General features: G+C 44.1%; 2 protein-coding genes across 3 annotated transcripts in view; both read right to left on the bottom strand.

The window, feature by feature from the left end:
* MRPS6 (mitochondrial ribosomal protein S6) overlaps window positions 1–21,789 on the bottom strand; it is a 77,123-nt gene extending 55,334 nt beyond the window's left edge. The window contains exon 1 of the mRNA XM_070597213.1: window positions 21,601–21,789. Coding sequence (XP_070453314.1) covers window positions 21,601–21,645 — 45 coding nt within the window. The 5' untranslated portion in view covers window positions 21,646–21,789. The remainder of the gene's footprint in view (window positions 1–21,600) is intronic.
* The window catches only part of SLC5A3 (solute carrier family 5 member 3), a 35,376-nt gene extending 13,276 nt beyond the window's left edge, over window positions 1–22,100 (bottom strand). Inside the window, exon 1 of one of the 2 annotated variants that reach the window (XM_070597208.1) lies at window positions 22,044–22,100. The gene's annotated coding sequence lies outside the window, so the exon portion shown is untranslated. Of the gene's footprint in view, window positions 1–21,600; window positions 21,743–22,043 lie in introns of those variants that run through there. The other variant, XM_070597207.1, reaches the window with a different exon arrangement.
* Between the last annotated feature and the right edge of the window lie 4,205 nt (window positions 22,101–26,305).

The raw sequence follows: 26,305 nt of genomic DNA, 5'->3' as shown, positions 1-26,305 counted from the left end.
GGCATAAGTAAAACTGCCGCAGACAACAGCATAAAATACACTAAAAGCTGGAAGTTGTGTCACTTCATACTTGCCAAATCCTGAAGCTGGTCATATTTCTAAGACCACTTCCCCACCCCAAAGACTTTCCAGTTTTTAAAAAAATACTTGGACATTATTTAGGAAAAATCATCTAAATTTCAACAAAATCTAATCAAATGACCAATAAACACTAATTATTTAAAGGGTACCTTTAATGTTCCAGTATCAGGGTCAAGTCCTTAATTACAAGGACAAGTGTCGCTGGCAGTTCTAAGGCCTGCCTTCGACAGCGCTCTCCCTGCCACCCCACATCCAGGCCACAGCCTCGCCACTGGTTTCGACTCACACAGAAGCCTAGCTCACTGGTCCGAAGGGCCCTTTCGGGAGTGGCTCTTCTTGATGGCAGTAGTTGACCATGTGTTTCCCCAAGAAGGGACACACACCCGAGTGCTTTGTTTTTGTCTGGGGGGGAGGGGTGCGTGCTGTAGTAGCCACTGTAGAAACTTATGTGTTGAGAGAACCAAGTGCTCAGAAACAAAGCAAGCACTTCCCTCCTGGATCACCAGGAAGCCCTGCTGGGATCAGTAACAGTGCTTTTCACTGTCAAATACGATTTATCCACGTCAGAAATCTACGCCATACTCTGCTCCCTGATGTATGCTCAGACCGGCTAAAATTCTTTTTTTCATTTTTTTGAAGATCGGCACCTGAGCTAACATCTGCTGCTAATCTTTTTTTTTTTTTCCTTTTTCTCCCCAAAGCTCCCAGTACACAGTTGTATATTCTAGTTGCAGGTCCTTCTAGTTGTGGCATGTGGGATGCCGCCTCAGTGTGGCCTGATGAGTGGTGCCATGTCCATGCCCGGGATCGGAACCGGAGAAACCCTGGGCCACCGAAGCGGAGCGCGCGAACTTAACCACTCGGCCACAGGGCGGCCCCTGAAATTCTCATGCTACATCTAACCTCTGACTTCTCTAGAACAGCAGGGAAACTAGAGAGAAAAGGTGCTCTGCCCACAGGCGAGGTAGCAGGGAGCGGTCAAACACTAGCTCAAGCTGAGTCCTCAGCTCTCTCTGCCTTCGAAAGCCACTGCCCACAGTCCCCGTCTCACTGGGTACCATACCAGTCTGTGGGCAGGTTTAAGATTTTTCCAATTTAAACAAAAAACATCCAGAGACCAGCACCTGGTAAAAGACTGAAAAAGGAAAAACAAAACCAAAAATAGGTCAATTTAGTTTGTAGAAAAATATAAGATACTATAACACATTGCAGCTAAATTTCACATTCTAGTCACGAACTGTCAGAGCCTTGAACTTCAGTCTTTTAGGAGATAAATTGTGCATACCTTAAAAATGATTCCAAATAAAATAGGCAACATGAGTTTCACATATTTTTTCTCTTTTAAAGAAGTAAACATCTTTACAACAAAAATACAATGAACACTATCCAGAGTTCCTTTATTTTTAGGAAGAATATATACATGGAAAATTTTTTTCTTCAGCTAAAATAAAATTTTTTATATTTTTGTATTTCTAGGACTAAGCTGGTTTACAATTCAAGGAAATCTCTTCAGTGAGAAACATGAGACAAGTAATAAAATAGGTATAGTAAATATGGGAGTTGGTTCCTTGGTAGTACATTTTTAAGACAATTATTTCTAGAATGAGAGTAATATCCATAGAATGTATAAAGAAATGGTCCCCTAGTGGCAACAGGCAAAATAGATTTCACCAAATCCCAACACAAGGATGTTTTGAAACAGAGCAGATTCCCCTCCAAAGGAGGGAGCTTTCTTCTCAGAAAGCAATTATTTTCTTGAAAGTTTTCTACAAAATTAGAATACAGTTTTGGTACTGTTTCATGTTTCTGGGTGAATTAAATTAAAACTGATTAATCCAAATAGAGAAGGACACATAGATATTTGCTGTATGTGAACTAGTCCAGACCAAATTTAAACCAGTCGTTAAACTCCTTCAGGTAATAGAACCAAAATATGATTAGTTACAATGACCAAATCCAACATCTTTCTTCTAATATCTTGCGAGACTACATAATTTATCTTTCAAACTAGGAAATTATTAGTAGGAAATTATTCTGGGACAATCTGTAAAATCCAGGATGTATGGTCACTTTATCTAAAAAGAAAGTTACCTGTCATAAAAACCAAATAGAGAACAAGAAAAACAGTCCCTTAAGCCACCAGGGCCCCAAATCATAATAAATTCAATGAGGCACAGGGGCTAAACAAAGGTTAGAATACAGTGACCTTAAAAGTGACCAAACAACAATATTTTTAGCTTTGGAGTCATTTAAAAACCACACACTCAAAGGACAATCCGAACAGGCCCAACCCAGCACTGTCAACAGTAGGCTTGCCAAGTCTCGCTCATATTCTGATCCAAAGAAAAATACTCACTTTACCAGTAATTCAAGGGGTATAGAACAGACACCTCTGGAAACTTACATGAGTAGGTGGCATGGTCAAGAAAGCAGACAAGCTTTGAAGGGCTGGGGTCCAAGCTCTGTCACTCCTAACTGCAGGATTTTAGGCAAATTAATCTCTAGAAGCCTCAACTGTCTTGTTTGTAAAATGCAACCATCATCCAGCTCCTAATGATTTAAGAAGGAATGAGTAACATATAGAAAGCACGCAATATTGCTGAGTGCAACAGGCAGGTGCTCAGGAAATGTCACTTTACCTTCCACAACTCACAGACTGGAAGTGACGAGGTCGGCTCCTTTCAGAGTAAACTGTCCACCATCCGCCAGGCATATTAGGATCCTCATCATAGATAAAATAACGATTTAAATCAGTTCTCTCACAAATATTTTAAAGAGTCTCCCAATGACCTCATCAACTGTTAGCTCCTATTTACATCACTTCATTCGAATACAAAAAAATAAGTAAATTTATATGAAATTCTACTTAGGGACTTTCATACCTGTTTTCACTTTTGTCATCGTGGTCTAGTAAAGGCTTCAAGGTCTCGTAAAGCAAATTCCACCAGTGGAATGGATTGATAGCGCTTGGTACAGAGTACATACGTACTCATCCAGGACCTTCCTCAACCCTCCCTTACTTTACAAACGTAGAGCATGGATCCGGTAGTGGTTTATTAGGGACACTTCAAAGCCAAAACGCGTGTTCCAGATACAACTGACATGAAGTCCAGCCAATGTTAAATTACAGGTGGAGCTGAAGACAACAATGTATTTAATTGTATGATGTAACAGCCCCCAAAACATTTAAGGAGTCTGCCCTTAAATTTCTCTGACAGAACATTTCCATTATACCTACAACCCTGGCTATTCGAAATCTACGAAATGTATGAAACCAACTGAACTCAAGTGACATTCAAATTGTACTCTGATGATCTCTCCTCCCTCTGAACCATGGGGTTGGGGGCAGGCGAAGCAGGGCCTGAAGCCCCTCAGCAGCCCTTCACCAAACGAAACAGCTCTTTCAGCAACCTCAAAGACTGGGGAGGGAGCGTTAGGAGGGGTGGCCCCATCTAAGTAAAGCATTCTTCAAATCAAAGCTTCTTCACCTAGGAGAGTTCATAAACCACCAGGTTTATCATTTCATCCACACACAGACATCCCCCAAGATATACTCACTTCTTAAGCTGCTTCTGTCAACATATAGGTCTGGCTCACAATGTTTTTGTTTTTTTTTAAAAAAAGTCTCAGAGAATGAAGACTGTTTGGTATGGGGCCAACTGTGAAACTACCACTGGTTTCACCTCTTCTGTGGATGATACTAGATCAGGTATATGGAGCAAACTCCAACAACCTTCTTGAGAGAAACGGAAATACGAAGTAACAGGGCCGCAGCGCCCATGATGCATTAGGTCATGGAATCTCAACGGCTACACACGTGTGTTCACTCTCACTGGGAAGAATTCAAGAGACCGGGCACTACTCACTTGTGAAAGACTGGTGGTCAAAGATAAGTGAGTGAGAGAATGGAGAGAAATTAAACCTGCCACTTACTGACCTGAGTCCTCACACCTCGTGCCTCGCATGTTGTGCACATTACTTTAATCCTCACGACAATCGTGGGGTAAGGACAATTACTATAATCATTTTACAGATGAGAAAACTGAGACCCCGGAGGGCGTGTGGCCTGCCCCAGGCTGCGGTTATCTGTGTTTACATCAGGATTTGCATGTGTCTGTCCAAAGACCGTCTGATCCTAATCACTAAGCAGCATCACCTTCAATGAAAAGGACATTTCTTTATTGATAGAAACAAACAGTATTAACTAATAAGAGATCAGTCAACATCATCCATGTTTAAAAATCTGTGCTTGCAGAGAAAATACCTGAGATGTATACATAACAAATGTTAACAAAATAGACTGCAAACAGCACAGAGGATAAAATCCAACTGAAGTATTCATGTACGATCATACCTGAATGGATATATGGATGGAGAAAATGAAGAGACTCAAAACAGAGAAGTCCCAGGGACAGGCTTCTTAGGTGAGTGTAAACACAGCGGTGAGGCCAGGGCTCACCCAGGTTCTCAGCAGCAAGTGCAAGGCTTTCGCCTTGTGCCCTTCCTCAGTATTAATTAACCCTTCCACCTGAGAATAAAAAACTAAGTCTCCATGTCTCGTCTACACCTGACTTTGCTACCGTGGACTGGACGAAGCTATCCAAGCCAAGCTGCCTTCACCTGCTCACGCCCACATCTTTAACACGTCAGGTGAAAAGAATCGGCTATGCAGGCTCTACAGACCGAAGAGTTCTCACAGTGGAGTCCACAGACCCCTGTTCTTACTGAAGGAAGTGTCTGTGACTGCGTACCATCTTGCCTGGCAGTGTGCAGAACTCGGCTAGTACCTCTGAACCTGTGCTACTCCATCTTCCTCATCCCTGAGAATGGCGACTTTGTCCTCACTAGCGCTCAAGCCCCAAAGTACCAATCATCCTGGACTGCTTGCTCACTTTCCCTCTCAACCCACACAAAGTCAATCCATTAGCCTGTTGGCTCTACCTCAAAAATATATCCAGAATCAGACTACTTATTTCAACTGCTAGCCCCCTGGTCCCAATCACCGTCCCATTTCATCCGGTTAACTAACTGCCCTAAGCCTCTTAACCGGTCTCCAAGCTTCGGCCCTTGGCCCACCAAGAGGGCCTTAATTAACACAACAAACAGCCGTCCATTTACTCACAATGTACCAAACACGCCTCTGGGCCTTGACAGCGGCTGCTCCCGGCGCAGGGTACACTCTGCATCCAGATTTTCACAAGACTTGCTCTCCTCTCATTTATGTCTTTGCTCAAAAGTAATTTCCCTAACCATGTCAGCCCCTCCTGAATCCTGCTTCATTTTTTTTCATAGCACTCAACACCTTAATAAAACTTGCTTATTGTCTCCTGGCTACCCAAATGTAAACTCCACGAGGGCAGAGATTGCCTGTGTTGTTCACTGACGTGGTCTGTGTCTAGAACACTGACTTGCACACTGCAAGTGCTCAAATGTTCATTAAATAAGTGAATCAAATATCAACGACCAAGTACCTGATCGAGTGCTAAATTCCCAATATCCTACACAATCATCAATACCGGCTTTAAGCAATAAGAGATGGCAGATTAAAAGGCCAAGAAGAGAGCATTTCCTCCCCCACTGAAGTGCTCAGCAATCTCCAACAGCTCTAACTGAGGGTGTGTGGAATGACAAGGAAATCAAACTAGGCAAGAATGCCCTTTGTGCAGATAAAAATCTCAATGGGCCATGACGTAGTAAGAATCCGTATCTGGAGTCACCATCTCATCCTACCTACACCGCAGGGTGACCCACTTCCCTTCATTGTACCAACTCCGCTTCAGAATGTGGTCCAGATTTTACCCCTGCAGTTACCAACACCCACTTCACAGTGTGCGGTGACATGTGCAGGCCCCCCCCCCCGCGCAAGCACCTCTTGTATGAGTCCTGTCCATGCGGTCAAGCAGCACTTCCCTTCAGCTCACTCTACACAAGTCCAAGCTCTTGTTGATGTCAACTTACTAAAAACCTCTCCCTTCTCCCCTCTCCATTATACTTGATGAGTTAAATGTTCCAGCAAAATTCAAAAGGTTATTTTAATAACTACCATTTACCAACATTAGTTAGTGCTAATTAGTTAGGGCAACATGTTTACACTACACCCCTAATGCAGCTCCTCTAAGCCCCACAAAAGCCCCAAGAGGTAAGCACGGCAATTATCCCCAACTTACAGATGAGGAAACTGAGGACATGCCAGAGGATCACTAAGACAGTCCACAAACAGCTGCTGTGAAGTGAAGATGAACAATGTGTCCTTTTACAACTCTCCCCAGGAAGATATACATAAAAAAGGAGAAATGAAGCCAGGTCAGGAAAAATCTAGCTAATCATTACAGAAGGAATGACGCAGACAGGAAATCACCCTTCACAGCCCCTAAAGAAATGATGGACCTGGGCAATGATTACAATGGACGCTGGAAGCTTAGGTGAGAGGCTGACAGGGGCTTTAGAATGGATGGATGAGGCCGCCAACACCTGCAAGAACAAGAATTAATCTTATCGCTAAAAGGCAGACGTGTGTGCTTCCTGATGTGATGCTACACCCAGGAACACTTCTGCACTCTCGCAAAACAAAACAACCTGAAGCTGGTCAAATTTCTAAATACCAGTTTACAGAAAATACCCGGAATAGAAGAACCCATAAAACACCAGGAAATGATCAACCTAGTTCAGAAAGGGAGGAAGGGTGGGGAAGCTCTTACAGAGTAAAAACTTCAGAGGCCATCACGTAAATGTAACTTGGGGACCTTGTTTGGACTCCAATTCAAGCAAGCCAACTGTGGAGAAACATCTGAGACAGTTCTAGAAAAGGGACCAAGGATATCAGAGGTTAAGGAACTGTAGTTCAGCGTCATAAATGCACTGCGGTGGTTTTTTTAAAAGCCCCTATCTTTTAGACACACGCTAAATATTTACAGGCGAAATTTTATATCTGCATTTGCTTTAAAGCACTCCAGCAATACCTGACTCAGAATCATCAATAGATGCTAAAACCAGGGGAAGACTGTTGTCACTCCATAAATCACTAACTACAAAAGGAAAACAGATACATGTACAATGGAGCAATCTTGTGGCTATCACCTAAACCCAGTGATGGCTTAACATCAACAGTTGGACACCGACATGCCTCCTGATATGATGCACTGACATCCCTATGGAATACTCCTGCCAGTAACATTGAACTCATCTCTGATCAAGAGAAAGGAACCAGACAAATCCAAACTGAGGGACTCTGCAGACCAACGGGCCACTGTCATTTATGACAAAGGCTCAAGAACTGTTCTAGATCAAGGAAACCAAGGAACAACTAAATGCATGATCCTTGACTGAATACTATATTAAAAACTAACGGACAGGGGTGGGCCCCATGGCGTAGTGTTTAAGTTCATGCACGCCGCTCCAGTGGCCTGGGCTTCTCCAGTTTGGATCCCGGCTGCGGACCTACACACCACTCATCAAGCCATGCTGTGGCAGCATCCCACATACAAAACAGAGGAACACTGACATGGACGTTAGCTCAGGGACAATCTTCCTCAAGCAAAAAGAGGAAGACTGGCAACAGATGCTAGCTCAGGGCCAATATTCCTCACCAAACAATAAATAAACAAACCTAAAGGATATTACTGGAGTAACAGTAAATTTGAACATGAGTTGAACTTTTTATAACAGTACTGTATCAATGTCAAATTTGAGTGTAATGGTTATGTTGTGGTTAGGACGAAGGCCCTTATTCCTAAAAAACACAGGTCAAGATGCCTGCAACTCTCAAATGGTGCAGATACAAAAACAGCAAATGTGGCAAGTTCTAACAACTGGTGATCTAGGCGAGAAGCAGACAGGTGTTAATTCAACTTTCTTGTAACTCTTTTAAAAGCTTAAAATTTTAAGATAAAGAAACTATAAAATACTCCAGCAAAAGAAAAGGGGGAGGGGAGGACTGGAGATGAAGCAAGAATGGTAAATGCTGATTAACTGCTGAAACTGGGTGATGGGTACAATATGGAGATTCGTTCAACTATTTAACTTTCATGCGTGCCCGAGTTTGTCTTAATTCTCACTTCGATAAAATGAGAAAAACATGTACTTCAAGGCAGCAGCATCAAGACAGATTACTAGATAAAAAAGTCCTGTGGAAAAAAATTAAGTATGAAAACAACTGTTACACACTGTCATTTCTTCCAGTAAAGGCTTGACGAGAACCTGAAACAAAAGCCTGCTGAGTGGAACACAAGCTGACGCAACCACTCCCCGCCCTCCGCACCTGTCCCCCCACCCTCCCACTTCCACCCCCAGGTACCGGCCAGGCCCGCTCCCTGCGCCAGGTAAGGCTCTGCTGCACCCGAGCACTCGCACAAAAGGGAATGTGCACACTTTGTCCTCTAACCTCCTTTGTCTTTCCTCATAGCACTTGCTCGTTTGCCTCCCTTCCTAGGATGTAAGCCCGTGAAGGCTGGGACCTCGTCCTACAGTCTATACTCCCCAAACACACGGGGGTGCTGGCACCTAAGCGGCACTCAAGACAGATGCGAAGGATCTCCTCCAACCTGAAGGGCCTTCAACTCGACTTCTGCTGTGGTGTACACTCTGTTACCGATGTGGCCATCAAAGGTGGAGCTCCTGGTTTGAGACTGCCTTCAGAATCCTGGCTTCGCCACTCACTGAGCTGTGTGACCCTGGGCACATTTCTGCTTCAGTTTTTTCATGTGTAAAATGCAGATCACACTATCTTACGCCTAAGATGGCCAAGTATTCAAGGGGGGGAAACTTATCCATATATAAAACAATCCATACACACATGCCCCTGTTTAATGAGCCACCACGGATTGGGTATTATAAACCATAAGGTTTACAGAGGGAGCACATCCAACCGGGTCAACTCTGTGGTTCACCCTCATGTTTTCTGTTATCCTACTTGGTTCCAATTTCATGTTCCTAGAAAAACCATTCCTAGAACAACAGATGCCAAAAAGTTTCTCATTTTTCCGTGCGACTGAGGCCAGAAAATGTAAACCCAAGTCTCCCTGGTAGACCAGACCCTGATGCTCCCAGCAGGCCAAGTCACAAACAGAAGATCCTGAAATTACCATGATTCCTCAAGCAGATACTTTTGCTCGAAAAATTTAAAAACTTCCTAATTTTCCCCAAGGTTTGGAGAATACTGTTAAGATTTTCAAGTAGTAAAACATAAGACCACAAACAGGATAACCCTGAGAGCATCTGGAAGGACTGTGAGAAACTGTGGCCCAAACGGAACCAAAGTGAACAGGAAACTGAGGCACGGTGTGTGGACTACGACTGCAACTCAACGTTTATCTCGTATTTCAAAGACAGGACAAGAAGTAGACTGGCATAAAAATTCAGAGAAATCGGATCAGAACTGCTTTCCTTGGATGTCAGAAGGTAGGAGATCTTGAAATTACAAATTCCAATTATTTCATTCTAATCAGACAAAACAGTTAACAAAGAAAATAGTATTAGGAGGAATTCCTTCTCTTCACTTTAATCTTCTTAAACTGAGTTTGCAAAAACTCCTGGCCCTCAGTCCACATGTGACAATGGCATTCCTGAGAGCAACAGTGCTCCCAGAGTCTGCTGGACTTAAGATATCCCCGATGGAAACTTGGTGTCTAAGGGTTTCAAGACAGTATGCTTCACACAACAGCTTTCTCAGGTCCCTGCTGACAAACAGTAGTAATATACCAGCAAAAAGATGACAAAACCACCTACTATTGGGTCGCATATTTACCTAACAGGCTCGAGCAATTTTAAAATAGGAGACTTAAGTACACCTTTCCTGAAACATATGCCTGGCAAAGATCCTACCCCCAAATGTAGCTTTTCTTTTTTCTTTTTTTTTTTTTTTGAGGAAGATTAGCCCTGAGCTAACTACTGCCAATCCTCCTCTTTTTGCTGAGGAAGACTGGCCCTGAGCTAACATCCATGCCCATCTTCCTCCACTTTATTCGTGGGACGCCTACCACAGCGTGGCTTGCCAAGCGGGGCCATGTCCGCACCCGGAATCCGAACAGGCAAACCCCAGGCTGCCGAAGCGGAACACGCAAACTTAACCGCTTAGCCACCAGGCTGGCCCCCTAAATTTAGCTTTTCATTCAGCAAGACAAACTCATCCGAAATCTGAATCAAAACCAGTTTTGAACGATGTTCTGTATTCATAATTTGCACACAGGACATCTGAACACAAACTCAAAACAGGGCAGATATCCAGGACTTGAACTGGTTCTCCACCCTTCTAACAGCAGCAAAGGCTGCACGTGGGCTCCCACACAAGGATCCTCCCAGCACTGGAAATCCAAGCGCAGCTCAGGTCTGAGCACCACAATGCGTGTTTTCTTGCTCTGGACTGCAACCACAACCACCTGCCTCTTAGAGCTGCATTTGGGTTTCTTCACCTGACAGAATGAAAGCATCTTCACAGCCAGGGTAGGTGTCAAGGAGAATGTTTTAAAAACCAAAGTCTAAACAAAGACAGACGGGGAATTCTTGATTCTGGGGCAGAAGCAGGCAAATGCCAGTTCATGAGCATTGAGCGCTCGAGGCCGAGGTTTTGTTAAGCCCATGCTTTCACTTGCAATTCCATTTTTAAGCTCTCATCCACACCAAGCTCTACTGAAGCATTCCCAAAGTGGGCAGCGATTCCCTTAACTAGGGCACTGTAATCACAGTAAAAAGGATAGGGGGGCCAAGGGACAGAACAAATCAACTGTACCCTGGACTTGAAAGGTAGGGAAGAACAAACTGGACCTGAGATTTTTATCTGCAATCTGCTGTTATGTAGCTGGGGTGAGAGTGGGGAAGTGAAAACGACAGAAAGGGAAAGCAAGTCAGGTAATATACCTTGGCTTCCATTCCATGGAAACATGAAGGCCCGTCGAAAACAAAAATATTGTATCTTCCCCCTTGTTCAACACTATGACTAGAGGAGCACCTAAACGTTTTCATGCTAATACTATCTTCCAAGGATCACGGGTCATATAAGTTAACGTAACCTTCAGAGACACATCCTGAGAAAAAAACGGTACTTTCTAGACAGAGCAGTCTTTGCCCAGAAGCAGTATTTCAAACCCCTAAGTTTAGGGGTTTGTTAGGACTCATTGTTGGTACGAGTGTAAACCAAATTGTACTAATGCATGCTTAAAATAGGCAATCACCCAGACATCCAAAGAAAAAGCGGACTGAGTACCAGTTTGACAGTTTACACTGTCACACTTCAGTCCTGGTGCGCCTCTCCAAAGCCCGTAAGTCTACTTTAGCCTAAACGGGCAAACATAATCCAACAGTCCAAAACTGAAATTGATACTACTGTTAAGAACTGAACATGTTTGCCCTTCACTCTGTAACTATTAGTCCTATTGTAAACCAATGACCAATTAACAAGGTGGGTTTTGTCAGCATGTGAGCAGCAATTTCTGAAACCTAAATACTAAAAGAGGTCTAAGGCAATTAAGGACGTATTTAAGGAACATCTAAAGCCAATTATCTAAATCAGAAATTACAGTACGGTAGCCATATCTGACCAACAGATACATTTCATTTAGGCCACGGTGCTTAAATATTTTTGAGTTAGTTGCCAACATCTTAAAAATCAGATTTCCTGTAAAATCTGGATTTCTGGCTAGGAATAGGATGGAAAAGGACAAGCCGGCTGATCCAGGCCCACACTCCCCATGGCCATAACAGACGGGAGTGTAAGCACCAGCACCACCAGCACCCACTCCCCTCCTCCAGCAGCTCTTCCATTTTGCCACAGGCCAACGCAACCCGGTTCAGTCCTGAATTAAACCACTCCAGGGGCCAGCTTCATGGTCAAGTGGTTAAGTTTGCATACTCTGCTTCAGTGGCGCTGGGCTCACCAGTTTGGATCCTGGGTGCAGACCTACACACCACTCATCAAACCATGCTGTGGTGGCATCCCACACAGAGGAACTAGAAAGCCTTACAACTAGGTATATCCTACGTACTGAGTAGGTACATATTACCAACTATGTACTAAGCCTTTGGGGAGAAAAAAAAAGGGGGGGGACTGGCAACAGATTTTAACTCCGGGCCAATCTTCCTCACACACAAAAAAAATAAAAAGTGGAAACAATAGCATTTAAAAAAATGAAACACTTCAAATTATGACAAAGTAATCTAAAGCTGAGGATAACCATTCATACTTACCCAGTTTAGAAACACAATAGCTAAAAGAATTCAACACACAACCTGTCTATTCCTCAGGCAACTTTGTCAAATAGCTTTTATTAACTCATGAATACATTTACACTTCACATTGCCATCTCCCAAACAGAATGAAAATAATTTAGAAGTTACCAGCATTCCTATTCTTCTTGGTCACATTCTTGTTTCTTCATCTGTTATACACACACACATTTCTCAAGCCTGTTTCATTTGGTATCCAACACCCTATCCTATGCAATATCCCATTATGCAGCTTCAGAGTAAAATAAAATAATCAGGTACCAAAAAAGTCACAAATTAAGTCTGAAATAAAGTTAGATTTAAAAGACTGACAGTTAATTTCACATAAAAAATGCATATTCTCTTGTAAAAGGTCTTATTTTGGACTTGGATTGCAGGTACTCCCGGCTTACAAGACAATTACTAAAATCAATTACGTGTGTTAATGCAAGATACACATTCCAGCAACATGTGCCATAATGTAAAATAATACTTCTAATTCCTTTATAAAAATAAAATCTGTACCAATAGGAATGGAACAAATCTCTTAAAATCACCAATTAAAAGGAAAAATGAGAACCACCATTCTATTTACTAGATGGGATGCTGCTAGATTCATGAAATCTTTGACTACAGCCAATTAGATCTTTAAATTTACTTGTTTGAATTTTTGTGTTCATTAACAGTAGTAAACTTATATATAATGAAATGCACCACATATCTTATATCATTATACAACAAAAAAAATATAAAACCAATCCCTTAAAAAAAAGGAAAAATGTAATTTTATAATACATTGCTGCATCAAAAAGGAAAAAGGAAAACACCGACTGAAAATACCATACAGAAGGAGAAATCGACTGGGCTATCATCTGCTCCACCTGTGGATTCTACTGAAAAGGGGGCCATCCTTACAGCTTTAGCACTTTGGCAATTAGCAATCAAATATTTACTAAATCAATTAAAATACTAAGTTTTTCCCCCTGCATCTGCCTTAAATCACCTTAACGCTTAGCAGTCTACCTAAAATAATTTTTTAGATTTTCCCTATTCTTCACTTTTCCCAACCTTCTCACCTGAAAGACACATTAAGTCTTACTAAGTACTAGTTATATAAAGTCTGATGGGCGAAATGAACACAAAGCCCAGATGCATGTTATTTTACTTGTTGATGAGGAGTCCCAGGGCACACAGTGCCTGGCAAAGGCCAGTAGCTGCTGAGTAAATGATATACATCTGTCTGACAAAAAGGTTGTTCGGAGCTGGCAGAGTTCACAGGATCCCTCACACATGCTACATCTCACAGATGCATCTCATAAGCTTGCCCTTGCTTAATTAGCATGCGAGCTATTATGTAGCATGGCTCATGTTCACTAATTCAAATATTTATTGAACAGGTGCTATATTCCAAGTCTGACTCGGTCTCAGATTCTGATAACCTACATATAAGAAATTTATCTTTTGGAGTCTCTTCATCCATAAAGTGGGAATAATGGAAAACTAGGCAGTGAAGTCTAATAAACTCGCCTGAGATCACAAAGTCACTTTAATGACATACCAAATAGCTACCACCTCCAAAGTCATGTTACCACTTTATCTTCAAAGACTCTCCAACTTAGGGATCACTCCCATGTTACAGATGAGGATCCAAGAGGGTTAAGATGCTAGGAGGCAGGTGCCAGGAAGCAAAGCCAGGTTGATCCATCTCTAAAGCTCTTTCTAGTTCCCAGTGCCAGTTCTTTGTTTACTCCGACGTAACACAACCAGTATCTTCATTCGGGATCTTATGTTCTTCTATTCGTTTAGAAAACAAAAATCAGGGCACTTACTGAAGCGAAGCCTTCGTATCCAAAACAATCATATCCAAAAGTAATAGGTTAAAAAACAAATTAAGGCTAAAGCAGGAAATCAAAAAATCATACATACATACCTTAAACATTTTATTTAACACAAACGTAAATTCCCCTGCCAATGTTAACATGGGGTCAAAGCGCTGGGAGAATAAGATCGACGATGATGAGTTCCTTGCTGCTTGAAGTTCCTTCCGCTTGATCTCAACCACATCTATAAATGCAGCATCTACAATTTCCATTTTCCATTTCATTAAAGTGGAAAGCTTTAAGAAATCCTCATAAAGCAGTCTACATACAGAATCCTCGTGGGCGATTGTTACTCTTCCTCTCAAACTTTCAGATGTTGCAGCCACATCTAGTTCTACAGCCATTATTTTAGTGACTCACCTGTAAGTCTTTCCAAAGAATCCAACTTGGTTTTCGGGGAAAAAAATTAGTTTGCACTCACTTCATCAGTTTAGATGATATTTAAACTATTTTTATTATTATGAAAACAACATTACCTGCCCTGAAATAGTCTTGGAAACCAACACAATTTCTGGTAAGGATACAACTCGCCCAGCACAAGCAAAGGGCACTGACTTGAAAGCAACTTACTAGCACAAGAGGTGAGCAGGCTATCTCACATCCAAGAACTGTTTTAAAGCGATGAGAGCAGTAATCCCAGTAAAGCAGCTAAGTGAGCATCAACCTATGTGCAAAGCAGAGCAGAAGACAGAAATCAAACAGACTTGGACCTCAAGAATTTGTAATCTAGCAAAGAAAATAAGAAACATCCACCAATTAACTGTAATATAAAGTAGAAAATGATCCATGTGATGAAACACACAACACTACCATGCAAGTCCGAAGGAACGATTATACTAGTCTGTAATTCCTAACAGCACAGGTCCCCAGTGTCTGTTTAACCTACCAAATGAGTTAAAATGAACTTGAAGCAGGTTTTCAGGGCGATGATGGGGTAATGTGGAAAGAGAGGGCATTCCAAGAAAAGCAGAGTGACACGGGCACGAAAGAAAAGGGAATGGTATTTCCAGGGTCTGCAGGAGCTCTGTTTACCTGGTACATGGAATGAAGAATGAAAAGGATGACGTTTAAAAAAAAAAAGGGCTGGAGAACTATCAGAGGTGGCCTTGGATGCCAGACTCACTCTGAATGTCTTGAAGAAGAGAGGTGCCCTGTACTTTGGCAATGCACCCAATCAACTCGAATGGGAAAGTAACGAGGTCAGGAGAAAGGCATCACTATACAATGCTTTGTATCATTTCCTTGTGAAAAATGCATCTCAACTTAATTCTTTTAAAGCATCTCAAGAACATATATTTTTGCACTCCAAGAAGCATATTTACAGGCATTAACTATCCTCCCCTCAGCAGTAGGTCAGAGAGACCAGCTAAGAAACTGCAGGAATCTAGTGAGAAATACGAGTGGTTCAATGAGGGGAGAGAAAGACCACATGGGACCAAGATGGCAGGGATACAAAGAGTTGAACTTGTTCAGCCCCAGGTGACAGAAGACAGAGAAGCCATAAACAGAAAGAAGTCAGACAAGTTTTGGGGTAGGCACTCATTAAGTCTGAGCCACACGAAAGAGTACAAAATGCCAGTTCTTAGCTTACTACCAAAAAAAGGCAAATTACCCAGATGAAAGTCAAAGGCGTAGTATATAAAGAGGAGGAAAAGGAAGGAATCAAAGCAGAAATGTCAGAAAATACCATGAGAAGCTGAGAGAAATGCTGAACCTAGGAAATTATGACTCTGGATACCCTAAGTCAGGGTCAGCAAATTTCTCCCGTAAAGGACCAGACAGCAAACATAAACAAATGAACAGGTTTTGTTCCAATACACCATACTTATGGACTCTGAAATTTGAATTTCATCTAATTTCCATGTCACGGAATATTCTTTAGATTTTTTCCCCAACTATTTAAAAATGCAAACTCCTTGCTTAGCTCACAGGCCATACAGATACAGGAGCAGCATGGCTCTGCCTGTGAGCCAGTGTGCCAACTCCTGCTCTAAGTCAGAGCAAGGATAAGACATCTGGATTAACCGTCCCTCTCCTAACTTTTGAGGGTAGTTTTTCCTTTATAAATTGATCACTTACCAGATATTCATTAAATTTGAATGGTTTCCTTAAATTTGACTAATTCCTTAAATTTGATTCCCCTAAGAGGTAACTACACGTGTTGATAATAATCCCTGTTGGTTAAGAATATTGTCTTCTACTAAAGACGACTGGCCTGGGGCCAGCCTGGTGGCACAGGGCTTAAGCTCAAGTGCTCTGCTTCAGCAGCCCAGGGTTCACAGGTTCGCATCCTGGGCGCCGACATGGCACCGCTTGTCAAGCCACGCTGCACCAGCATCCCATGTAAAACAGAGGAAAACTGGCACAGAAGTTAGCTTAGGACCAATCTTCCTCACAAAAATAAAAAAAAAAGAGGTACTCCTTACCTTGAACAAAAAAAGTATACCTGTGCTACAAACACAGCAGAGGCTCTAGATGGGAAGTATTACTTCAGAATTTGTCTCTCATTACCTCCAAACTCTTAGTTTTCTTTAAAGTGATTTTATAACCTAAAGGTGAGAAGATTCAATAGCAGTCTGCATCTAAATACCTAAATTTTAAAAACCTACTAAACATTAGTATTGAATGTGTGAGTCATGAACGACAGGAAAAAAATATAAGTGCCAAACGTTGACTTCCAACAAGCAGTCTTCAACAATACAAACCATGCGGCGTGGTGAGGAAGGACTCCTGACCCCCAAGCCACTCCTTGCGCCTTAGCTGTAGCTCAGGGGCAGGAACATGACTCCTTCTTCCATCACTGGCTGTGGCAATAAGCTGTAACCCAAGGAAACTTTAACACCAAATGAAAGTACAACACTGCCCACGAGGCTCCCGTATTTCATTACTGGATAAGTCCTTTAAGTTGTCTGGTTTCAAGCAGACAAAACACAAAGGGTAATTATTAAAAGATACAAGCTAAGATGTTCAGGAAGGGCCCAGGAGAAGAAAAAAAGACTAACTTAGCCACTTGACAGCTTAGAACAAAGATGCTTCCGTGTGAACTTCTGTCTGCCGCCACCTGAGAGCAGAAATACTGCTACTGCCTAGTTACCAAGTGTTGCCAAGCACGCCAAGCTACACGACCTACGGTTGGCCAGTCCCATGCTCGAGTTCGCTAGCACCCTATGCCTCCAAAAGGTATCTAAAATGCAAACATTTTGTAGATATTACTTTCAGAAGAACCTAACTCAGATACAACTCTAGAACAAATACAAAACTTTTACCAGGTTTTCCAACTAAGATGCTCTTCACTGTACAGTCAGAAAACCTACCACTTCCTACGTTTTATGAAGTGGAATATCACTACACTTCTATTTCTCAACGTACAAAACCCAGGTCGTAAATTAAACTCGCATTACATCATAAAACTCTTTACCTACAAAGAGCTATTTCAATGAGTTATCTTAAAATTTAAACTATAATCTGCTTTTCGATGAATTTAAGAATGAGGGGTATTAAACATACAGTAACTCATGAAATCTGTTTTAACGAAAAAGAACTTAAAATTTCCAAAGTATTTTTCTATTCTTTTATTTCTCTAAGAAAATATATATATGCAGGAAGATATATAAATGCTATTTTATTGTACATATATGCATTCATTTAGCAATTAAGCTACTTACTGCTTAAACCATTAACCTTTAATTCTTCATGTAAAAATCTCAGAGTAGCAATGAGAAGATTTCAAGAAAAAATATTTTCCCAGGGCTTTCACAACTCCAAATATGCAAACTCTGGGCAAATGTAATAAGACGTGATAACTAAAGTGTTCCTCAACTAAGTAATAAAAGAATATATATGTTCTGCATAAATCTTTTTTTCACCTCAAAATTCCTCTTCCAGAACCCATCCCAAAATTTTCTACAGTTTACGGTTTTTCCCAGGCTTCTCCACACAGTATGCAGCTTTATCACTCATGCATTGGCAATTCAGTCTTTTACTAACTGAAATTAAATGCCAATCTTTAAAATCTAATTTCAAAGTACAATCAAAGGACCTCAGCCATCTTCTCAGACTCTCAAGAGAAGGGACCTCAGAAATCAGTGTCAGGCCTCACCCACGAAATGCATGACCCGTCCTCCATCTACCTGCACATTCCCACTGCACGAGGTCAGGGTGGAGGTCACCAGCTCACAAGCAGTCTGTTTCTTTTTCAGCTGTTGGAAAAGGTCACAGGCTGAGTTGACACTGCCTGGAAACCTGCAGCCTGTGGTCTTCCCTCTGTAGCTTTGTCCTTCCCTACTACTGCCTTGAATACTGTGTCTTCCAGAAGTGAATACAACTCTCTGATGCTATCTGATATAGGTATAGCAAGACTTTCAAACTCTTTTTATTCTGGAGAGTCTTCTACAAATATGGTCTGACTCTGGCCTAAGCAACTATCTTTTCAAACAGCTTTAACCATCACCTTTGAAGGCCTGGTCTCACAACATGCATTATTTTACTGTGTCCATTTCAGAACTTGCCCACACTTTTGCCTACTTCTCATGCTAAATTAAAAATTGGGGGAAAATAGAAATTAGACAACTTTTTATGTACACACACGAAAATAAAATTCAAGCTAAAGGCACCTGCAAATAAATTTCCTCTCACGAGGCCTGGTATCTACATTCGTGAATACACAAACTTGAAAGTGCAACAAAAGCAGAGACTCACTATAATTAGCTTCCAATTAGTAAACTGAGAAAAAGCACTGGAACTTCCAAGTGACCGATTAACACACAATTGTATAGCTCAATAAGGACTCATTTTATATCCTACACCCTGAAATCTTTCAATGGGGACTCCCACAGGTGACTCTGCTACAATGAATGGGTCTCCAAGAGACGCTCTGAGAGCCTCAACACAGTATCTGCATTTTAAATTTAAAAATTCTTGTCTGCAGGATTTTAAGGAGCCCAGCCAGGGGTCAAAGGAAGTAAAACAATGGGCGAGGGGGGAATAATACACTCCAAAGAGACTAGGAATGCTCTTCAGACTTACAGAGCACCAGAGAAAAGAACAGACAGGAAAATGCCTCTGGGAATCCAAGCAAAGGCTGGAAAACTACAGCCTCTCAACTTCTGGGTCTGCGGTAAGAGTTGTTTAACATAGCATATTTCCTCAATTCCAAGACACACAAATTATTTGGGGGGTAGGGGGAAGCTGTCACATTAAAGGGGCACACTAAGACACATACAGTTCAGAAGGGAAAAATATGCAACTTAGAATTGAGGAGTTCCAAGAGGTTTCCTGCAGCAGCAGCAGCAGCAACTGCTGACTGGAACTGCATTTTCCCAGGGCTGCCAAAGGTGGACAAGCTCACAGTGGCCTTTTGCATTAAATAAATCTAGTGTTAACTTTTTCGTTTTTTCCCAATATTGACCCTATCTTAGAATCCCATTGTCCTATAATGAAAGCAAGCAAAACTGTTCAAAATCAGAAAGTCTTTGTGTTGGCTACACCTTTACAACTACTCAAAAATAAGTTTTATGAACCAAAAAGAGCAGAAGCTTTTTTTTCTTGTTTAATCTCACTTTACTTAGCTCAAAGAACTCTTCAACACATCTTCCCCATTGTTACAACGTCCTATCTGTAGTGATGGCACCTCCGCCTCCAGAGAAGGTTCACCTTGATTTATCCGCTAAGGTGTTTTTTCCCCCCACCCTGCTCTCCTGTGAGGATTTCAAGTAAACTACTGAATTATTATTTTAACCAAACTGTACTATGTGGTTTATGTGAACTAGAGTAAAAAAATACATGTTCCACATACAGGAGCAAACAAAAAAACAGCAGCAAAAAAAAAAAACCAAGTAACATGGTAAAGGAAATATATTTAATATACTTGCAGCCATGTTAACCAAGGTACTTGGCAGCTGTGCTAAAGACAAAGAAGAGTTCACAGTTTTCATTTCACAGGTTTATGGAACACACAAATATTATGCCTCTACTCTGACTCTTCAGGGATCACCTACTTTCTCCCTAAAACAAGGTAAGACAAAAGAAATTTCAATAAACGCATTTTCCCAGGTTCTCTGGTTATCTCCTAAAAAGTACAGATTAAAGGGACAGCCTAAACAATTTCCACGTAATTAAAAATGTTTCCTTTTTAATCAGTGCTTTCTGTCTTTGATTGTTTCTATTCTCTTTAAGCAGTGTATCTTACTACGGAGGGAGGCCCCAGAAAGGGGGAGTGCATACTCCAGAGATTACCAATACAATCTTTATCTTCTCCCAAATTCTGGAAGCACCAGCTTGGGGACACAATGGCATGCCTGACCAGCCTCTCTAGACCTGATCCAGAGACACTGGTGTCCCTTCCCACTTTATGGTGTGCAAAGAATGTAACATTTTCCTAAAGCTCCGTGAGGGTCAGTTTTTCTATAGAAGCTGGACCATGACCCCAGGCTTCAATTCAACCAAACTTCCTAAGAGCCACTCCTCCAAATTGACCCAAAGCATGATTCAAACATAAAACGTGCTCAGGCCTCCAGCGCTGTTTAACAAGCTACGCTTCCAAAGTTCAGACACAGCACGGTTTTTATCTTTTTATTATACCTGGGGTTGGGGGAGGAAAAAAAAAAAAGCATACACCACACTCTACGTTACCGACTTCATGGAAGGATGGGGATTTCGGCGACGGCTGGAGGAGTACCTGACCCAGAGCCGGGGACGAAGAGCTGCCTCCGGGCCGCGGGCCCCTGTCCTCGGCCACACCATCACCTGAAGGGAACGGGCTGCAGGGTCGCTTATCATCCCTCCGAACCTGAAATCCCCGAGCGCGAGATCGAGCGAAAGCAGGGGGAGCCAAGTTTCTTCCGGGAGGCGCAAAAAAAAAGGCCACAACTTGGATGAATGAGACGGGGCTAAGGGCACCCGGAGCAGGAGTTTCGCTGACGTCGGAAAGAGAGAAGTCAAAGCCGTCGGCAGGTGAGCGCGGGGAGGAGCGGCCGTGGTCCAGACAACTGCACACACACGCTTGGGAGGAGGCTGCACGGAGCGCGGACGGTTCCGGGGCGGCCGGAGGGCGGAGCGGGGCTGGGGTGGGCGGCGGCGGCGGCGGGGCCGGCGACGAGGCAGCTTCGCGACGGCGGGAGCGGGGCCGGGGCCCGCCGGGGGCTCGCGTGGCCCTCCCGCGGGGGGACCTTCCCGGGACTCCGCGGGCCGCCCCGCCCCCCGCCCGGCCGCCCGCCCGCGTGCGGAGCACACCCTCCCGCAGCCGCGCGCCCGCGCCGGCACACCCCCGCCTCCCGCGCGCACGCGGCCCCGCCGCGCCGGCCGGCCCACGCGCGCCCCCTCGGCGCGGACGCCCGCCCGCAGCCCCGGCCTCCTCCCGGCCGCGCGCGGAGGGCGGGGGGCGGCGGCCTAGCGGCTGCATGGGCACCCGCGCGGGAAGGCGGGCTCGGAGGGGAAGGTCACTTACCCGCTGCATGGCTTTTAGGATCAAAGCCAGCTCGTAGCGGGGCATGCCCGTACGCACCGCACGCGGCTCCGGACCGAGCGGGCTCCTGGGACACCGGAGGGGCGGGGACCGCGGGACCTCACGGACTGCTGGGCCGGAAGACTCCCGGGCAGCGAAAGCACGCTGTAGCCGCGCGAGCCCGGGCTTAAAGGCTCTGGCAGCTGCGCAGACGCTCCGCCACGCCCCCGGCAGGCCACGCCCCCCGCGCGCCACGCCCCGCCCCCTCCTTAAGGCGGCCGCGCCGCGCCCCCTCGACAGCCCCGCTCCCCGCGGCGCACCGCCCCGGCCGGGACCCCCTGCCCGGCCGCCGGTGCGAGGGGGCGGCTCTCGGGCTCCGCCGGCATTGGCCAGCGGGGGCCGCCCGCCCCCTCCGACCCTGCCGCCGCCGCCTCCGCGCCTGCTACCTAGGGTTCTCGAACCAGCTGGAACTTTCCATGCCTTCCGTCTCATACTGGGCGGCGGGCGAGCGTGCGCCCCGTGTGCGCGTGCGCCACGGTGCGGTTTCGTCCGTGCGCGCGCCCCCCTCACCCGCGGCTCCTCGCCGCCGAGGACCCTTTCTGCAGCCGCGCCGCTCCGGGCGGGGTGGCGGCCGCGCCCGGGGCTCTGCCGGCCCACGTTCCCCCCTAGGAGTGTGCGGGCTGCACGGGGCGCACGGGGTGCTCCGGGCGGGTGGGGGGGCCCGGGGAGGTTTCCCCCCTCCGCCAGCGCCCACTTCCCGAGGCCCCTTCCCCGGCGAGGAGGGCGCAGGCTGTGGGCCGCCGTGCGCGAGTCCGGGTCGGGCCCCCTCCCTGGCCAGCTGCCTGACCTTGGGCCGGCTCCTGCGGAAAGGGGACGTGAAGGGCACCTACTTCCCAGGGCTGTCGTGCCTTTGAGTGATTTGCTGCACGTAAACGGCTGAGAACGATGCCTGCCTGCACAGACGCAGGGAGGCGCGACGCGGGCATTTGTTGTTGTGCGAGCTCGGCCTGAACCACGTGTTGTTGCCATAGGCAGGCTGATACTTTGGCTCAATTCAATATTCTTTAAATGTTTGCTTGGCGTTCGTTTAGAGGACCAGCTGAGTACTTAGAAAGCCGTTTAGTGACCATCTGGGATCGTGAGTGTGCCCTGGAGGGAGGGGAATCTCAACCTGCATTCCCATTACCCCCCCAAATGCATACAGGGCTCACCTCTTCCTTCAGCCATTGTCTGTCCTCTCCCTGGTAGGAGTTGTACCAAATGCATTTTTCTCCAGCGCCACTCCTCAGAGATTGAGCCCCCTGCAACTGCCCATGCTTCCCCCATTAAAAGGGTCTGTATGTGAAAAGTTTAACTTTAAAGCGATTTAATGATAATAGATGAAACTTACTGAGCAATTACTATGTATCAGGCACCATGCTGAGGCATTTACTCGTAAAATTCACACAACAGCGCTATGAGGCAAGTACTGTTACTGACTCCGTATTAGGGATTCAGAAATATAAGCAATATAACCGCGCAAAGGATATCTAACTAGCCCCAGGTCAAACAGGTAATAATAGAGACAAACTTTGGATCCAGACTATATGAAGGCTGAGCCCATACCCCTAGTCTGGCCCCTGGTTCTCCTACCACATAGATTAAGGTGCTGTTATTAGTAGACTTACCAGGTACTCCATGTAAGCCAAGAATAAAGAGTCCCTTTGTCACATTATCCAGAGAGCTTACTGTTTCTCATCTCCTACCTCCCATCCCCCACCACAGATAAGGATGGCTGGAACACAATCTTTTCTGTGATATCTGGGTTTTAACATTTTATATTCCTGGACTTCACAGTCCATGTTCTTCCAAAGAGAAATGACACACGTATTAATACAAATTACCTGGTTAGTATAGACTGACTTCACCTTTGGTTAAAAGAGTAGAATATTATAAATAAATAACAGCAGGACCTTCAGAAATGAGTTACAGGTTTTCCAGGATGGTCCCTATTTCAGCTGTCCCTTCTGTTATCAACCACATGGCCCCCTTGGGAATGAGAAAATAGGGCCCCCAAAGCAACATGCCGGGCCTAGACCAGGGCAATACCATGAGCTGACTTCAACTTTTAGTATTTCCTTTTGGAAGCTCCACAGTTTTTCCCTAGTGCCCAGGGGTGAGTAAGGATGTGGCTTCTTCCTCTCCTCCTTCCTTTAACCTGACAAGTGTATAAGGAAATTAGCCTGATTGCATAATGCCTCAACACAGGGAGCACCCGCCAGCCCTCCCAGTCTGGCGGCTGCCCGTCGGCTCATTCTGTTTCTTCTGAAAGAAAGGACAGCTACCTTGATTTTCCCCCTTCAACTTTTTTTAAAAAGCACAGCACCAGAATGCTGGTTGGTTCATTAAAAAATAATAATAAAATCACAAGGAATGCTGCTGCGAATTTAGTGTCTCCCTGCTATAACCGCAAATTTTAATTCACCAAAAAGACTTTTTGAATTTTGTGCTATGTATAGTCAGCCTCTAGAATTATAAAGCATTTTTTGTTATTAGTGCCTTGGAGTTGATTCTAACCCCTAGAGACTCTGTGCACGGAAGAGCGGAACCCTGCCTGCCCTGTCTGCACCATCCTCTCATCTTCTAGCGCTGTATCAGACGATGCTCTGCTGCTGTTCATGGAATTTTCATGGCCAGTTTTGTCAGAAGTGGGTGGCCAGGTCCTTCTTCCTAGTCTGTCTAGTCTGGAAGCTCCACTGAAACTCCGCCATGGGTGACCCTGCCGGTATTTGAAATACTGATGGCCTAGCTTTCAGCATCACAGCAACACACAGCTGCCACAGTATGACAACCAACAGACAGGTGGTGTGGTTCCCTGACCAGGAAATGAACCTGGGCCATCATGGTAAGAGCACCGAATCTTAACCACTAGGCCACCAGGACTGGCTTATAAGACATTACTGCAGTATTAAATGTATTAATTGAAAAATTATTCCGATACTTAGGAATAAGCTTAACCAAGGAGGTGAAATATCTGTACATTGAAGACTATAAAATGCTGATGAAAAATTAAACCAGACACAAATAATGGAAAAATATCCATGTTCATGGATGGGAAGAATTAATATTGTTAAAAGTCCATACTACCCAAAGCGATCTACAGTTTCAATGCGATCTCTATCAAAATCCCAATGATGCTTTTTAGAGAAATAGAAAAAAGCAATCCTAAAATTCATATGGAACCACAAAAGACTCTGAATAGCCAAAGCAATTTTGAGGGAAAAGAACAAAGCTGGAGGGGTCGGCCCAATAGCACAGCAGTTAAATGCTCACATTCCACTTCAGCGGCCCAGGAGGGTTCACCAGTTCGGATCCCGGGTGCGGACATAGCACAGCTTGGCAAGCCATGCTCTGGTAGGCATCCCACGTATAAAGTAGAGGAAGATGGGCACGGATGTTAGCTCAGGGTCAGTCTTGCTCAGCAAAAAGAGGAGGATTGGCAGCAGATGCTGGCTCAGGGCTAATCTTCCTAAAAAAAAAAAAAAAAAAAAAGAACAAAGTTGGAGGTGTCATACTTTCTGATTTGAAAGTACATTCCGAAGCTATAGTAATCAAAACAGTACGGTACTGGCATAAAAACAGACCTATAGACCAAGGGAACAGAATAGAGAGGCCAGAAAGAAACCCATGTGTATGTGGTCAACTGATCTTCAGTAAGGGTCCAAGAATACATAATAGGGAAGGGAGTCACTTCAATTTATAGTGTTGGGAAAACTGGATATCCACATGCAAAAGAATGAAATTGGATGCTTATCTTACACCACAAACAAAAAATCAACTCAAAATGGATTAAAGGCTTAAATATAAAACCTGAAACCATAAAACTCCTAGAAGAAAACATAGGGGAAAACTTCTTGACATTTGCCTTGGTATTGATTTCTTGGATATGACACCAAGAGCACAGGCAGCAAAAGCAAAAATAGACAAGTGGGATTGCATCAAATTAGAAAGCTGCTACACAGCAAAGGAAGTAAACAGTAAAATGAAAAGGCAACCTACAAAATGGGAGCAAATATTTGCAAATTATGTATCTGATAAGGGGTTAAAATACAAAATATAGGGGCTGCCTGGTGGCATGGTGGTAAAGTTCGAATGCTCCGCTTCAGCAGCCCAGGGTTCACCAACTGGGATCCTGGGCTCGGACCTACACCCTGCTTGTCAAGCCATGCTGTGTCAGTGCCCCACATACAAAATAAAGGAAGATTAGCACAGATGTTAGCTCAGTGATAACCTTCCTCAAGCAAAAAGAGAAAGATTGGCAACAGATGTTAGCTCAGGGCCAATCTTCCTAACAATAACAACAACAACAAAAATCCAAAATATAGAAGGAATTCATACAACTAAATAGAAAAAAAAGAAACCTGATTAAAAAATGGGCAGAGGAACTGAATAGACATTTTTCCAAAGAAGGCATACAAATGAGCAACAGGTATGTGAAAAGGTGCTCAACATCACTAAGCATCAGGGAAATGCAAATCAATACCACAATGAGATAGCACCTCACACCTGTTAGAATGGCTATGATCAAAAAGGCAAGAGATAACAAGTGCTGGCAAGGGTGTGGAGAGAGGGAACCCTTGTGCACTGTTGGTGCAAATGTACATTGTCACAGCGACTATGGAAAACAGTCTGGAGGTTCCTCAAAAAGTTAAAGATAGAACTTCCGTGT

This window comes from Equus przewalskii, chromosome 27 (genome assembly GCF_037783145.1).
Source record: "Equus przewalskii isolate Varuska chromosome 27, EquPr2, whole genome shotgun sequence".
Lineage (NCBI taxonomy): Eukaryota > Metazoa > Chordata > Mammalia > Perissodactyla > Equidae > Equus > Equus przewalskii.
The sequence above is the reverse complement of the archived record's forward strand: the minus strand, read 5'-3'. Positions and strand labels throughout refer to the sequence as shown.